Source organism: Anthonomus grandis, chromosome 22 (assembly GCF_022605725.1).
Source record: "Anthonomus grandis grandis chromosome 22, icAntGran1.3, whole genome shotgun sequence".
Taxonomy (NCBI): Eukaryota; Metazoa; Arthropoda; class Insecta; order Coleoptera; family Curculionidae; genus Anthonomus; species Anthonomus grandis.
Genome location: NC_065567.1, coordinates 42,841,404 through 42,858,309, shown reverse-complemented (window position 1 = coordinate 42,858,309; position 16,906 = coordinate 42,841,404). Strand labels below are relative to the sequence as shown.

General features: G+C 33.7%; 1 protein-coding gene across 2 annotated transcripts in view; it reads left to right on the top strand.

The window, feature by feature from the left end:
* Positions 1 to 16,906, top strand: part of LOC126748319 (EH domain-containing protein 1-like) — a 64,513-nt gene that overhangs the window by 22,407 nt on the left and 25,200 nt on the right. Inside the window, exon 3 of one of the 2 annotated variants that reach the window (XM_050457466.1) lies at positions 15,519 to 15,590. The exons of the other annotated variant lie outside the window; for it this stretch is intronic. Coding sequence (XP_050313423.1) covers positions 15,519 to 15,590 — 72 coding nt within the window. The remainder of the gene's footprint in view (positions 1 to 15,518; positions 15,591 to 16,906) is intronic. 2 annotated transcript variants of the gene reach the window in all.

The window sequence follows — 16,906 nt, the reverse complement described above, 5'->3', positions numbered from 1 at the left end:
TAGGTTTTCTAGGTCTTGTAAAATTCTTTTAGAGACAATGTATTTTGGTCTAAGCAACTATCTGCAAATGTCAGTGATCTTTCCTTTTAAAAACGCTTCTACCACCATTTTTATTTCGATCCACACAAATACAGTTTTGTTAACCTGTCAAAAAATTTAATGTTTTAATTTTAATTTCTCAATTTTTAACTTGTGCCCGAATGTCAAAAATCATTTCTTTTTGAAAAAGGTAAAATAGTTGCTTTACTTTTGGGGAATTAATAAATAAACTTTGGAAAATAGTTTTACGTAAAGCTTTTTTGAATACCTTTGCTTAGGTTAGTGACATTTTAATTTTTTTTTTCTGGAACCGTTTTTTTATTAATTTCATAGATTTAGAATCATTTTCCAAAAAATTCCATAGATTTGGATAATTTTTTTAATTCCGCATAAATATAATAAAGGATAATAATACAAAATTACGAATTATGCACCTAGATAACCGAATGTCTGCATGTGCTCCTAACTGTTTTTGTAAAAAAAAAAATTAATGAAGTATACCCTAACCATTACAAAAAAAAAGAACAACAGTGAGTGTTTATAGGTTCAAAAATGTTTTGAACCTATAAACACTCTTAATGTTGTTTGGCATGAAATTCAAAATTTTTGGTGCAAGATAGTTTAAAGATCACTTGTTCAAACTTGTGTTAATTTTTTGAGTAACTAAGTGTTTGTTTACGCAATTTCTGGTATTATCTTAAAATTATTTATTATTATTATTAAAAAAAGTATGTAATGGATTCTTCATTACATAATTTTTTTTTTAGTTTTTTTTTAATAAAGCAACATACCTCTAATACATAGATTAATCGAACATTAAAAATATCACTGGAGTATATCAGATTTGTTGAGTAGAGCTTATTTTTTTCAAACACAACTTTTATTATTTAAATTTTTTTACTTTTAATATTTTCTATTTTAAAAAATTGTTGTCTACTTGTTAAATAGCTTCTCAATAATTTTAAGACCGTGCCCCTGATGCCGGACCTGGACAACATATCAATTTAATAAAAACTTTTTCTACAATAAGAGCTCCTTTACTTTTATCCGTAGCAAAAAGTTATGTTAGAAAACCAGTTTACCAAATTGTCTCATTTTCATAGAATGTTCGGATAAAGGATAGGTGCGCCTTGTCATTCATAAGTTTCAATGGAAAATGATCGTTGTCAAGGTTTAAGAGGGCTTGGCAATAATAAACACGCCATTGGCGCAAGTACCTTTTGTAAGACACGAAACATAAAAACAATTTATTATATTCAATTATTGTTTTCTGCATTGGCATATGCTCAGAATTCCTCTTTTACTAAAAAGTATTTTCTTCTCGTCTGTCAAAAGGAGTCGATTTTGTCCGAGAGAGATCAATCATCAGCGTTTGCCTTAGAATATTGAAAGGCTAGAATTAGTAAACAACAACTTTGTTTGAGTTCAACATGTGCACAGGGGCAAGGAGGGTGCACATATAATAATGTAAATTTATCTTATTGATTTTAGATTTTGGATTAAAAATAAAAGGGAGAAATAGATGTATGGTATTCTAAACACAAAATTAAATAACATCTTCAAAGCAAAAAAAATAATAATAATAACATTCTTATTCCTAAAACCGCTTCTAACAAATTTGAAATGACAAAACCGCAGGCAAAAGACTTTGTCTTTACATTCGGCATTTGTGAAGTCGATATTATCATAACATCTTATAAAGGGACAACCGTCGTCATAAACGTAGAATAATAAAAACTTATTAAGAAATCTATAATAATTATAAAATATTTAATGTCCATAAAAATGCTTTTTATTAAAGTATCTTTAGTCTAATGAAGTACGTTAAAAAAATATTGTTGATAATTTAAAGCATAATCTATTAATAATAAATATTTATCATGTAAATATTTTTTGACGACGTCACTGGTAAAGATTACTTGTGTCGGTGGAATCAACAATGGGATCGAGCGGCGTTGCGATGTTGTTGCCGTTTTCTCTTATATACGTGATCTACATTAATTTAACATTGAATGATGACTTCTCTATAGAAAAAAAAAGGTTCATATTTTATTAAAGAGGAGTAGTATTGTTTTGCTCCAGTCAAAATAAATGACAAACTTTTATGATATTATAAAGTGTGTTTTTTTTTGCCATTTCTACATAAGCATTTGGGATCATTACATCCGAGATGTTGCAAGCAAACAAACTGCCCATAGTTCCACGGCAATGCTAATTCTAGTCTTTCAATGTTCTAAGGCGTTTGCTGGTAACATTAGTTTACAAATTTTCACTTTTATGTCGACAAAAAGGGGATTTTAAGACTAATTTGAAGGCGCTGAAACCTAAAATGACTTTTTTCTTCAAAGAACCGTTTTCGAGATATTTGCAAAAATCCTGTTTTTTGTGCCATAGTGTAGTTATTATTACCTACAATCTCGCAAACATAGCGCATCATTTTTTTGAAGTGTTTTACTTTTGGAAGCCACACATTACATTCACGAAAATATATGATTTGTGTCAACTGAACTCTTAGTTTTTGCAAAACAGTTGTTGACAGTCGAAAAAAGGGCATTTTTGACGTTGTTTTTCCAAATTTATTGACTTTTTTCTGGAAAGAAAAATTCAATACCAACATAAATCGGGTGAGTTTAGAGATAATTCTGTCACCTACATTTTGAGCCAAAGTTTATCCAAATCACAATTGTTCATCCAAATCGAAGAAAAATTGTGAAAATGAAATTATAACATGTTTGGTTCGTTACGTTTGGGTAGTAGTAATAGCAGTAGTAAGGGTGGGGGAGCTAGAGCTTGGCAAGTAGGCCTCAACAGTCCCTTTTCGCCAACTCCAGAATCACGCACCCCTACACCTCCACTCCCAATGCGCGGTCTTCACTGAGTTGACCCGTCCTTTTAATAAAGGCTTGCACGTTGTTCCAGTTTACCAGTTCAGATCTTTAAGAAAATTTTCCTTCTCAGGCGACTCCACCTATCACAGATACCTAGTATGTGGTATGAAGTTTCCTCCCCTGTACCGCAATTCCGACAGATTGGGCTTTCTCTTATATCAAGAAAGTGTAGATGACTGTTTAGACTGTTGTGCCCAGTCAGGATTCCCACCAAGTCTTTGATACTTTGCCGAGTCTTTGCCCTTTCTTTAGAGCCGTCATGGTCTGGTATCATTTCCTTGGCCTGTCTACATCCTTCTGTCCTTCTCCAATTCTTTCTTGTTTTTTCCCAGGCCCAATTATTAAGTGCCTGGGAGATTTGTTGTTTTGCTAAGACCGAGACAAGGTTCGGGGCATACGAAGGGGTTAACGGAATCCTGTCTTGCCATTTCGTCGGCCCGCTCATTGCCCTCGACACCTTGGTGTCCTGGGACCCACCTAAGTCTTACTTCCCTGTGTGTTGCAAGCCTTTCCAATGCGTCTCTGCATTCCTGGACTAGCGCTGAGCTGGCCCTGGGTTTCTGAATCGCTTTGAGGGCAGCTTGACTATCGGAGTAGATGCAAATTCCTCCGTTACCTTCCAATGCCTCTCGTTTGTTTGCTACTTCGAGTATAGCAAACACCTCCGCTTGAAAAAATGTGGTGTGTGGTGTCCCTGGCGGGAAGGATTTCCCTGTGTTAGTTTCCATCCTGTACACTCCGGCTTCGGCTGAATTGGTGCTTTTCATCCATGATCCATCTGTGTACCAGGCCTGGAAACTACTTGGCTCTTCAATTTGGTTCGACGACCATTCTTCCCTTGTCGGGATTTCGACACGAAGCCCCTTCTTTAATCTTAGTTTGCCACTTTCTGTAGTGCATCTGGATGTCAGAATTGGTATGTTCTTACACATCCTGAGAGCAATCGTCTTATGGCCTTATCCTAAGTGAACATTGCGCCGCCCTCCGCTATCCTTCATCCTCTTATGTGCCGCCATGGCCTCCCTCTCAATCCAGACTGGGAGGTAGACTCGGTAGCCCAAGAAGAATATTTAGTGGTGCCGCAGGTGTTGTTCTCATAGCTCCAGTAATTCCCAAGCAGACCAGTCCTTGCAGCCTGGTCAGCTTTTGGGCGTTGATGATCTTCAATGCGGCTGGTCACCAGACCACGGATCCGTACGAGATCCTCAGTCGTATGATTGCAGTATAAAGCCACTGGAGAACGTGGGGTTTTAGATTCCATCTTGTACCTATTGTTCGCCGTAATTGCTATATTAGGGCCGTTGCCTTAATTACTGCCTGCTCTACGTGAGATTTAAACGTGTTTTAAACTTGCTGTCTAAAGTAACTTCCAAGTATTTGACCTGCTGCCTCAAAGTTAGGCGAGTCTGATACATAATGGGAGGTTTAAAGCCTGTCAAATTCCGCCTCTTAGTAAAGAGAATGAGCTCGATCTTTTCGGGGTTGACCGACAGCCCTGTCTCCCGACACCACTGTTCCACTATCCCGCACGCGACTTGCATCCGCTCACAGACTGTGTTCACGAATTTACCCGTGACCATCACTAGTCCGTCATCCGTGTATGCCTGTGCATAGAGTCCTTCAAGTTCTAGCTTCCTGAGGAGACTGTCCATCACCAGGCACCAAAGGTGTGGTGAAGGCAACTGCCTTTGGGCAGCCGCCTTTCACCCTGGTCTCGACACGACAGTCTAGTGTAGCACTGATCTTCCGGTCTTCCAGCACCGTTTTGACTCACCTAACTAGATGAGCCGGAGTGCCCCTGGTCAGGAGGGCTTAGTAGATAGTATCTGTTTTTGCCTTATCAAATGCTCTTCCACGTCAAAGAAAAGGGCTATTTCCATGTTCTCTATGGCTTTTGCAGCTTTGCTCACTACAGAGTAAAGTGTCGTTTCCGTCGACTTCCCTTTCATGTAGGCATGCTGATTCCTATGTAGTGGTGATTCTATTAGAATCTCCTCTGTTATATACCTGTCTATAAGCCTTTCTATAGTCTTTAGTAGAAATTAAGTCAGGCTTATTGCCCTAAAGGACTTTGGTTGACGGTAGTCTTTCTTGCCCGGGTTTGGGATAAAGACCACATTTGCCACCCTCTATGTTAGTGGAACATACCCCATTGCAATGCTGGCCTCAAAAACTCTCTTTAAGTAAGGCATCGTGATTTCGAGGCCTATCTGCAACATCATGGGTATGATTCCATCAGGTCCCGCAGCCTTATATGGACAAAACTCACCCACTGCCCAAGCTATGGCGTTACGTTTGGGTAGTTCGTACTGTGTATAATAATAATAAGCCTTTATTTCCAACAGGCAACTTGCCCAATAACAGGAAACAGTTGCAAAACAATGAAAAATATAGTTAAAAAAAAACACACACAAACAAACCTAAAAGAATGAAAAGAAAAGAAAAAGAGTAAAGTAAAGTCACATTCTCAAAAGTTATCCAAAGAATTAGAACAAATAACTATTAATATGATATAAAAACCCAATTATAAAAGTTTAACAAGATAATCACATATTCAACAACATTCAGTGTATAATAAAATACACTGAAATGTGCAAGCACGCACCAGATAAGTTCTGTTTTATTTATGGAATGTATATATTCAAAGAAAGTGCCCGAAAAAAGCTGACCACACACATCTTAGCAGCTTACGAGTAATATTTTAGTTTCCGAGCAAAAGAATTAGAGAAAATGTGGACTCCAAACTCTGCCTGCGCTAAATTTTTTGTACGTTTGAACGAATTTAGCAGTGTTATTATCTGTAGTGTATATCTTTTGGTAAGCCATTTGAATGGAGGAACCCTACCGATCATGTAACTATGATGTTTATTAAAAAGTGTTTGAATTAAATTATTAAAAATTACTATTTTACTATCGATATTATTTTGATTTAAAATGCTATCCCATGGTAGTAAATATAAATCCTGCAAAAAAAATTGGTTATTAAAATTTTTAAAACACCTGTATTCAATTAGTGGGTTTAAGAACTATGGGTACCCTGTTTAAATTTAGCTCACAGAAAACCAAGTTGTGATCTGAGATGTGATTTGAGATGTCTGCGCAAATGACCCCTTTATTATGTATCAGAGACCCATTAGACACAAATATGGCATCAAGAAGAGTGCTGCAAGTAGCCGAGACTCTGGTTGACCCATTGACCCACTGGACCAATTGAGCATTAATATTAAAGTCAAATGAAACAGTATTATCTTTATCTCTTACATAAGCCGCCACGCCCCCGCCTCTACCCTGACGATTCTTCTTAAAAAATTGGTATCGCGGAATTTTACACAACAATTAGTCATCGGTATTGGAGAGCCATGTTTCAGATAAAAAGATAATGTCTAAATTTTGATATTCTACTAGGAATGTAAATTCATTGAACCTTGTACGCAGTGATCTTACGTTTAAATGTGCAACTCTCATTTACCTATAAAATATATAACACCCCACTATAACAGACACTATAATATACCTTTATACCAAAAAGAGAAAAATTAAAAAAAAAATAATATATACAAATAAAAATTATTTAATATAAAAAAAAGTAAATGGTTAGAGGTTAAGAACGACAGATGAATGAGTCGCTCTCATTCCCATTTCTATTACCTAAGACAAGTTTTTACCAATGAAACAATTATGAATTCGTCTCAACAATATAGATTTCACTTAATAGCTGTTTTGCGAAAACTACGCCTTTAATTGGCACAAATCATATATTGCGGTAAAGTCTGTATTTGTGCCTTTCGAAATTCACGCTCTTCAAAAAAATTATGCTCAATGTTTTCGAGATTGCACTATGTGGGTATGCGTATGTATGTGTGCTGTACAATTATAATTGAAGAGCACAAATGGTCACACGATCACCTTGTACATATGAAAAAGATCGCTGTGGATACTAAAAAATCAAGACTGCGACGCTTATCAAGTTTCCCTTAACTAATCAAAAACTCGTATTGGGAAACTCAAAACTGTTGACATGTAGAAACCTGGATTTTGCGTTGACACTTAAATTTAAAAAATTTTTAAAGCTAATCAAAATCAATTTTGCTGTGACTAGTTAATTAAGAATTAAGTCAAATTATTCATCTAATCGTTATTCTATTGACTAGGAATGCTTTGCTAATTGCCTTACATATAACTCATTACAGCTTAATTTAAATGTAGTATATTTCTAATTCGTTTTTGATATATCTGTGGGTAGTTATAAACCCATTATTTGCCACCACAGATGAATAAAGCGGGTAAAGATAATGAATCACGATTATCGTTATGTAAGTATTGGTTTAATAATTACGTAAGTTGATCGTTACAATACATATTGATTTCATACATTTATAACCTCCATACTATATCCCTGATATCCGTTCCTCTTCTTATCTCTGCTTAGTATATATATTTAAGTAAATGATTATTTCTTATCTGTTATGTTGCTCCATTTTGGCGTTAATTTACATTTTAATGAGGAGTTTGCTGGATCGAGGTCAAATTACAAAAAAAACTAAAATCTTTAAAGTTTTCCTCAGGGACATCAATACTAAATGTAAAAAATAAATTAAATTAAATCTACAGTAATTTATCACTTAGATAAAGACACCTTATTTATTATACACATATTAATGGGTGTGGTTAAAATTGAAAAGATAACTTCAAAGGACACTGCGCATTTCATATTAGATAAAATATAATTTTTGGACTTAAAAGTTCTCATGGGCATGACTCAATGTACCGAAATAAAATACAGGTCATTCGATAAAATTAATATTTTTTTCACCTACCTTATAAGATTTAATACTATTAAATGATAAACATGATGCTTTCAATTATATATTAACGGTTTTGTAGTTTGTATGTATTATTGCTTTGCCTAAAATAAAATATTTGTCATGTTTTATTTTTAATAATTGCCTGCAGTATATTTATTTGTCTCTTGTGTTCCAAACTGCATTATTATGGGTGCTCAGATGCTTCTTTAAATATTATCTCATCTTTTCTTAATAATAGATTTCAGAAAGTAACATACAATGGAACTTCTTCTCAAACCCTAAGTATTCATTCCGGTGTTTCTCAAGGCTCTATTTTATCTCCTTTGGTTTTTATAATATACACCGCTGATATTCTATGTTCTACTAATCTGACGATACGCAACTGGTATATAACTTTGATGCCACCAACTTTGCTGATGCAACACAGCGTGTTAATCACGACTTAGAAACCATTAGGTCTCTGTCTAATGAACATAATCTACAACTTAACCTCAATAAATCCAAGCTTCTATGTTTGCAAGTAAAAAATATAAAGTGATTGTCAAAAATAATGTTGATATTAACCTAGGAGGGGTCATACGCTTACATATGGACGAAGCTCTTCGTTTTAGCGATCATGTCAAACGGTTGAACAAAAAGGCCTTTTTGGCCCTAAAACGAATTTTTATTCAGAAACACTCACCTAATTTTAAATAGTATTGAAATAAGTATTCCTATTAATTGTGATTTTAGTCTTAAGTATGATGTTTATTATTATGATTTTGTAAACTGTGATTTTGTTGCCATTAATAATTACCTTGCTTGCATATGAATTGGTATACTGCTTTTAATCAAAAGGATATTAATAAATGCATTGATATTTTTTACAATGCTCTTTATTTTTACACTGCACTCTATTTTTCTATTGAGATGTTTGTTCCAATTAAACGTTTTAAATCATCTAATTTTCCCACTTGGTTTAGTAGAAAATTACAGAATCTTGTTATTCAAAAAAAAGATTGCTCACACAAAATTCAAAAATAGTAAGGATCCCATGGATTATATTAATTTTTCAAATTTGAGGAATAAATGTAAAACTCTTCGTGATGAATGTTTTAGGTCATATATTGAAAGATTAAATACTAAAATTTCTCACGATCCTTTTTCTTTTTGGAAACACATTAATAGATTACGTAGGTGTGATTCATACCCCAATAGCATGCATATGGAAGCTGAGGTTGCTGGTAATGGTCAAGATATTGTAAATTTATTTGCTAGGTATTTTGAAACTACATACAAGCAACCTGTCTGCAAGGCTCCTGACTATAAATTTGATTACAGTCCGGATTTAAATTGCATCTCTTTTTCTTTATTGGACATATTTGATGAAATCTTACGCCTTCCTAACAAAAATTCTTTTGGCCCTGATGGTATCCCATCTGTTTTTCTTAAAAACTGTGTGTGCACTCTGAGTAAGCCTCTGCATCACCTTTTTAATCTTTGCTTGACACCAGGCAAATTTCCTGATTATTGGAAGGTAAGCTTTTTAACAACAATTCATAAAAATTGCGATAGAACTGATATTTTTAACTATAAAGGTGTGTGTATTCAGCTCCTAAGCTGTTTGATAGGTTGTTTTCTGTGCAATATTCATGCCACTGTAGGCGATTGCTTAGTGATCATCAGCATGGTTTTTCTCAGGGTAGATCTACGGTGACTAACCTGTTGACTTACCAATCTGATTTGATTGGTGCTTTTGCGCGGTCTGTACAGGTCGATAGTGTGTATACAGACTTCTCAAAGGCCTTTGATAGTCAAAAGTCAAAAATAGCTTTATTGTTACGTAACATCATCTGTTGTTAACAAAGCATTATATAAAACCTTAAAGATAGTTTACAACATAATCTTTTACAAAAATATAAAAATTTTAACAATTCTTACATACATAGAACATAGAACACACCCAAAGAAAAGGTAGTAAGAAGTCACATTACACTGCGCAAAACTCTTCACTGTCAAAAAATTGTATTTAAAAACTCGTCTAGAGAATAAAATGCTTTAGCAAGCAAAAGTTTCTTTATATTTTTCCTAAAACGTTTTTCACAATTTATTAGCTTTATATAAAGGGATAGGTGGTTAAAAAGCCTTCTGGCCCCGTACACAAAAGAGGACTTAATCTGCTCACTTTTTGGGATAGGCAGAGGTAAAGAGAAGGTTGTTCGGAGATTGTAACCCGAGGAAGGGGGGCCAAGCTGATGGCGATATTTTTTGTGGATAAGACAAACAGTCTCTAAAATAAAAAGGCATGGCAATGTCAGGACAGAGTGTTTTAAAAACAATGGCCTACAGGGGCTACGAAAGGGAGCTGCACACATATAGCGTATGGCTCTTTTTTGCAAAATAAATAGAGAACTGAACAAATACTGAGAGCACACACCCCAAAACACAATACCGTATCTCAGATAAGACTCTATAAGAGCATGGTAGGCAATTTTGGCCACATCACGTCCCAGAGAATGTGTTATTACTCTAATAGCATAACAGTTGGATGATAACTTCCCTAATAAAGAGGAGATATGATTTTCAAATTTTAATTGCTTATCAATCGTCAGGCCCAAAAATTTGCATGTTTCAGAAGGACTTATTGTTTCATTTTGCAAAGTGACAGTTCCAAGGTTACATTTAAAAGTTAAAATATTAGTTTTAGAAATATTAAAAGTTAATCTATTAGATTCACACCATGACTTTACAAGAATTAAATCTTCATCAACAATATTCCTTAATCTCTTGGTGTCAGTGTCATGCCAAAGTAATGTTGTATCATCCGCAAAGATAGTAAATTTGCCCCTAATTGGAATTTGAGAGATATCATTGACATATAGCAGGAACAATATTGGTCCAAGAACAGAACCCTGGGGTGAAGTGTATATGTATTTCGTTTGGTCGTTCTAATAAAATTATTAATTATCAATACACAATTAACAATAACGAACTCAAGTCAATTGATACAGTTAAATATTTAAGTGTTCTTTTCGATACCAAGGTAACTTTTTTGCCGCACAATTTCGATATTATTAACAGGAGTATGCGTAGTCTTGGTTTTATCACTAGAAAGAGTGTACATCTTTCACCTTACTGTTTCAAATTACTTTATTACTCTTTGGCACATTCCTTGCTTGAGTATGCGTCTGGAATTTGGTCCCCTTATTATGATTCTCATATTGAACGCCTTGAGGCTGTACAAAGAAGATTCTTGCTTTTAGAGATGCAATTAATATTTTTCGTAATTATTACATCGACTATAATGCTATCAGTGTCCAGTTTAATATGCTTAATCTTGAAGTCAGGGGGCATTATTCTGATGCTTTAACGTTTTATAAGATCTTAAATGGTTTATATCATTGTCCTACTGTCTTGGAAGCAATTTCTTTTAACACCTATTAAAGAAGGATCAACTCTTCTATGTTTCGTTTACCCTTTCATTCGGCTAACTATGGGTTTTTTAGTCAACAACAAAAATGGTACTATCCGGGGTACCACAAGGGTCGATAGTTGGGCCAATTTTATTCATCATTTATTCAAACGATTTTCGATTCTGTCTAGAGTCTGGAAAATGCATCCAATTTGCAGATGACAGGACATATTATAACTCGCATAAAGTTTTACAAGAACAGCACACAAACTCATAACAAATATATATATATATATACATGTGAAAAATTGGTTTGACTCAAATTTTTTATCTCTTAACCTAAAATAATAAACTTTCTTTAAAAAAAAAACAAGTATCAAGTAATGAAAACGAAACAAAATTTTTAGGAAATATAACAGATAAGGAGTTCTCTTTTAAACCCTATATATTATCATTAAATAATAAACTAGTAAGTGTCAACTTACTAAGAAAAATAATGCTATACACCACAACAGACATTGGTAGAATTGCGTACATGGGCATGTTCCGGAGTCTAATGATGTATGGTGTCTTGGGATGGGGTCAATCTACACATTGGCATATACAGCAAAAAAGCCATAAAAATTCTAACAAAATTTAATGTTGACCACACCTTAAAAATTTGAGAATATTACCTTTCCCTCCAACATACATACAACAAGCCCTAAATATGTAAAAAGCAATATTGCTAACACATCTACTCACCAATCAATTCATATTCCTGATACAAGAAACAAATATCAAGCTGTGATTCCCCAATATAGACTAACTTCAACTCAAAGAAATCTTAAAAAAAAAATTCCATCAAACTTTATAATTGCCTGCCAGGTGAAATAAAAAGTCTGCCCTCTAGTTAATTTAAGTTCCAGTGATGAGGACTTGGAGAACTTAGAAGTTACCGAAGTTCCCAAAAATGTTGGATATTTGAAAAGCATTGTCCCACAATTTGATGATAACCTGTATTTTCAACATTTTCGAATGGGCTCAGTACTGATTGAACAGGAACGAGACTCAGAAAAAATAGCTCTATTAAAATTTATTACTGTATTCCTGAGCTATTTCTCTGCTTTAAATCTTTAAAGAAAAAAAACTGCTTCCTAAACAATCGCAAAACATAACCTATACTACACAAAATACAACTATAAGCTATAAACGAATTTAGACATTGACAGTCCGTAGATCGTTCACGGCAGAAATAAATTCCAAACCGGTTATGAATCACGCATGCGTATGTTCTTAAAGGATGAAGAGTTTCTGACTGATCCGGGATCACGAACTTAAATATACCTGGACTGCCAATTCAATGAAAAGTAAATGACCACTACTAGGGGTAAGAATTTAAGATAGTTGCGTTAGATCTGTGATTTTTCTTGTACTTCTTTAAGAATTTCGTTAAAATTTATGAAAGAAAGTAATCCTCACCTAAAATGAGACAAAGTTTCAATCAACTTGGAATAGATGCATGCACTTTAAAATATTTGTTTTATTATTCTGATAATCTAAAATCTTATAAATCTAAATTTCGTAGTAACATTGATCCCTTACACTATCTTCAACAAGTGTCGGTTGAGCATTCATTTTTCTTTCATCCTGTCGAACTTACCGAAGTAAAAAATGAAATCAAACGCCTAAAAAACCATAAATCATCTAGAGCTGATGGTATATCTTCGAGGTTGTTACTCTTTTTGCCTGATTCAGCCTTAAATGCTTTAGTTTCTGCCATAAACAATTCTTTACATATTGGCATTTTTCCTTCATGTTTAAAAGAGGCAATGGTTATCCCTCTTCATAAGGGTGGAGATTTGGATCAGCCTTGTAATTTCCGTCCCATTTCTATTTTGTCTACCCTCTTTAAGATAGTTGAAAAACTTGCAAAAAGCAAAATTTTGTCCTTTTTACATCATAATGGCATTTTGTCTGCAAATCAGTTTGGATTTCAAGCCGGTAAAGGGACTCATGATGCTGTTTTTAGCTTTTTGGAGAGCGTCGATGTGTCCTTGAATTCTGGAGAGTTATCGGCGGCAGTGTTTTGTGATCTATCCAAAGCATTTGACTGGGTGGATCATGGAATACTGTTATCTAAGCTCGATAAATATGGTTTTAGGGGCGTAGCGTTGCGATGACTTGAGTCCTATCTATCAAATCGTACTCAGAAGGTTATAGTGTGGGAGTTTGTCTGCTTCTAGATCCCTAAAATGCGGCGTTCCCCAGGGTTCCGTGTTGGGACCACTGTTATTTTTACTGTATGTGGATGACTTGAGTTCATTGAAACTGCAGGGCAAGGTGGTTCAGTTTGCTGATGATACCACCATACTATGGAGCCATAAAAAATTCTGATTATATTAAGACTTGTATCCTTGAAGACCTTCAGATTTTATCAGGGTGGTGTGCTTCCAACTTTCTTTCTCTTTTTAAACTGAAACTTGAATCTTATAAATCCTAATACCATGAAAATGATGATCTTTATTTAAACTTTTGCTTGTACATATTTATTTAACAAATTCAGTTAAAAACACTTTTATTTTCTTTCTATTTTTACTCTTACTAGTTTTACTTTCCTTCCATGTACAGCGTGTTTCCACATTAATAGGTACAACCATCTATAAAAATCAAAATATAGATGACTTTATGAGGGTTTGTAATTAGCAAGGGTTTATAATATAGTAAAAATATATTATTCTATCATAAACAACACAGGCAGACAATTCACAATAATTCGGGTTTGAGAAACAGTGAACCAAATACTTTTAAATAAAGATGGTGATACATTATTCATGTATTAAATAAGGTGGAAGAATATCGCCTGTTTCAGACGATATACCCAAGCATCGTTTACAAATCGCTAAACTAGGCAATCCGCTATACTCACACGTCAAATGTCAGCGTCGTCAACTTCATTACCGTTATTTAATATATTTTTTGTTGGCAATACTAAAAATATTCAGAGTGACCAACATCAAAAGGACACAACCACTATAAAAATGGCGGCCACCAGGCAGTGGTCATTTTTTGGTATCGTGGCCATATGCATTAGCAGTCCAGGTATATTTATTAAGTTCGTGTCCGGGATGCGTTCAGAACTGTCAGCGAACAAAGCTAATTTTATCATGGACAACTAATCTAAAACAAAATTGATTTAATTAAAACAGGAATTGCTATTAAGTAACAAACTACCCATAAAACTAATCAAAAACAGTAGAACAAGCAATTATTATTTGTAATAGTATTTTAAAATAAAATAAAATAAGCTCCACTTATTAGAAAATAAACACAAAAAGAGTCGACATACATCAAATATGTCATTAAAAATTTACTGCGGAAGTCTAGAACTCAAAGTTCTAATGAGAGTCCAAGGATCGATTGAACTAGTTACAGATTGATCCTGAACAAGTAAAAAAACATCCGCGAACGGCAGGATTTCGAACTAGAACTTTAGGACTATAGTAACCACGAACGCTCTTTTTAACAATACGCATGCGAAGTAATTCTGAACTTGTCCAGAACTGTCACTGTGAACGAAGCTATTATAACTTAGATTAAGATAGATTTAATTAATACTTAAATCACATTTACATGAAAAAAAAAGTTTTTCAAATTTCTTAATTGAATGTACACCTTGTTTTGATAAGATAAGTAGTATCTATTTTATTTGCTTTCGTAATAACTACGAGTTTGCCAAAGTTGATCAAGTTTTAGGAACAGCTCTAATTTAAAATTATTACAAGCTGTTATAAATTATATCAATAAACTAAGTATTATAAATGAAATTGTACGAATTCATATCTAAAAAATATCATTTATGCCAAGATATGAAAATATAGACTTTTTTAATTTATTAAAACTTTTCCTGTTTGAAATACTATCGTATTATGTGAATTATAACACGGGTATATATATACCGTGCCTGTAAAATGTTTAAATGCGTGACGATAATCATGACACTACAAAAATCTATATGCCTTTAATAGCCCTCTAGTCCGTGTTAAAATTGCAAGCCGTGTAAACGGTTCTAAAAAATAATGAAAGGCCGTGAACTAAAAATGTGCTCTCACAAACTTCATTAGCTAAATATTTACCAGTAGCAAGTCGTAATTTTATATAGGATTTTTTATTGAACCATAACGATTATTGGTTTATACGCAACATTGTTGACAACCAAAGATGCTTGTAGGCACAAAATGTAACCAATTACATATTTGCTTTCAATCGGACAAAATAATTGAACAATTATTAAGTTTAAGATAGCTTTTAGGACAAATATTTACCTTTTAAGCTAAATATGTGACCTTATATATTATTAATGAGTAGAATACCAAATTAACCAAACAATAATGCTTTACTTCCTTGTTTTTTTAGCCGTATTGAACGCACCACCTACCCTTATAGGGATATGGACGAAAAAAAAGAAATTCTGGTCATTGAGACGATGTAAGCCCATTTCAATTGAATGTTTCATGTTTTAACTTCATGCTTGTTGTCTTTGATTTAGCTTATAAGGTGTTAGGATAGAAAAAAGCAAACCTTGTTTTTTGAAATTAGCATACCAGATGAATCCTTATTTTTCGTCAGAACGGCGATTACATTTACACAGATAAAATTCCGTTTTCATAAATTTAATATTTATATTTAGAAATACTTAGGAGGCAAAAAGTTTCTTTTAAGGTTTCATTTAGGAAGTTATTTAAAAAAGGCTAATACATAATAAGTAGTTGAGATTCAAGAGGTGCCAGAAATGCATTTTTGGAATTCTGCTTGTGGGGTGGTTATTAATAAAACATCTTTATCAACCCCCAAGAGCATAGCATCTCATCTGCTTTATTGATATTTAGACTTGATTTGTGTAAATCAAGAAGGGGCATGGCTGTAATGTTTATGACAAAATCTTGGAAGCAAAGGTTCACACCTTGGATTTTTTGCATCTTTTTAATGTAATTTCTGTGATTCAGTCTTTAGTATTCATGTGATGTTTTACACCTCCATTTTAAGATTATCCATTCGTGTGTTTATGTCTGGATACCCCTTTGGCACTGTAGATAAACTATTTGAGGTTTAAAGCGTTCTACTTCTAATAAAATAAAAGTATTTACTTGAATGTAATAATCTGACTATTCTCTAATTTATTTGTCAAGTAAACTACTCGAATCTGCCCTACAATTTGTAATTGCTTCTGAAGAGCCATAGTGTCATCCTCAAAAAAGCACCTTCTAATATCATTGCCATAAATTGCGAATAGTGCAACAAGATAGGTTTCAAGATCTAATAGACTGTGAGGACACAAACTATAATGTTAGAGTAAAATGAAAATCCTTCAGTCTCCCTCCACTTATTTATTAAACATTTAGTTAGCTTAAAATTCCCTACATGTTTCGGACACAGTGGTGTCCATCATCAGGGGGTACTAAAAGGAAATAGTTCCGAACAAAAGACAAACAGACACAGAAAAAACGTAAATAATTAATATAAGGTACACTTACAAAGGTTTAAAATTGGTAACAGGCACACGCCCGTGTGATTACATATCAAAAACCCTCTATTTATTACTATTGTTTTCAATTTTTTTTTTAATTATGTCAGACTATAACTCAAATCACCCTAATAGCCAGAAATTCGCAGCTTTCCATTCCTACTTTTCTAGACTATTCTCGATTCCCCTAGATAAAGCTGACTTCAACATAGAGTTAAATATTATAAAACAAATAGCTTCTCACAATCATTTTCCCTTAAAATTAATCAATAAAATTTAT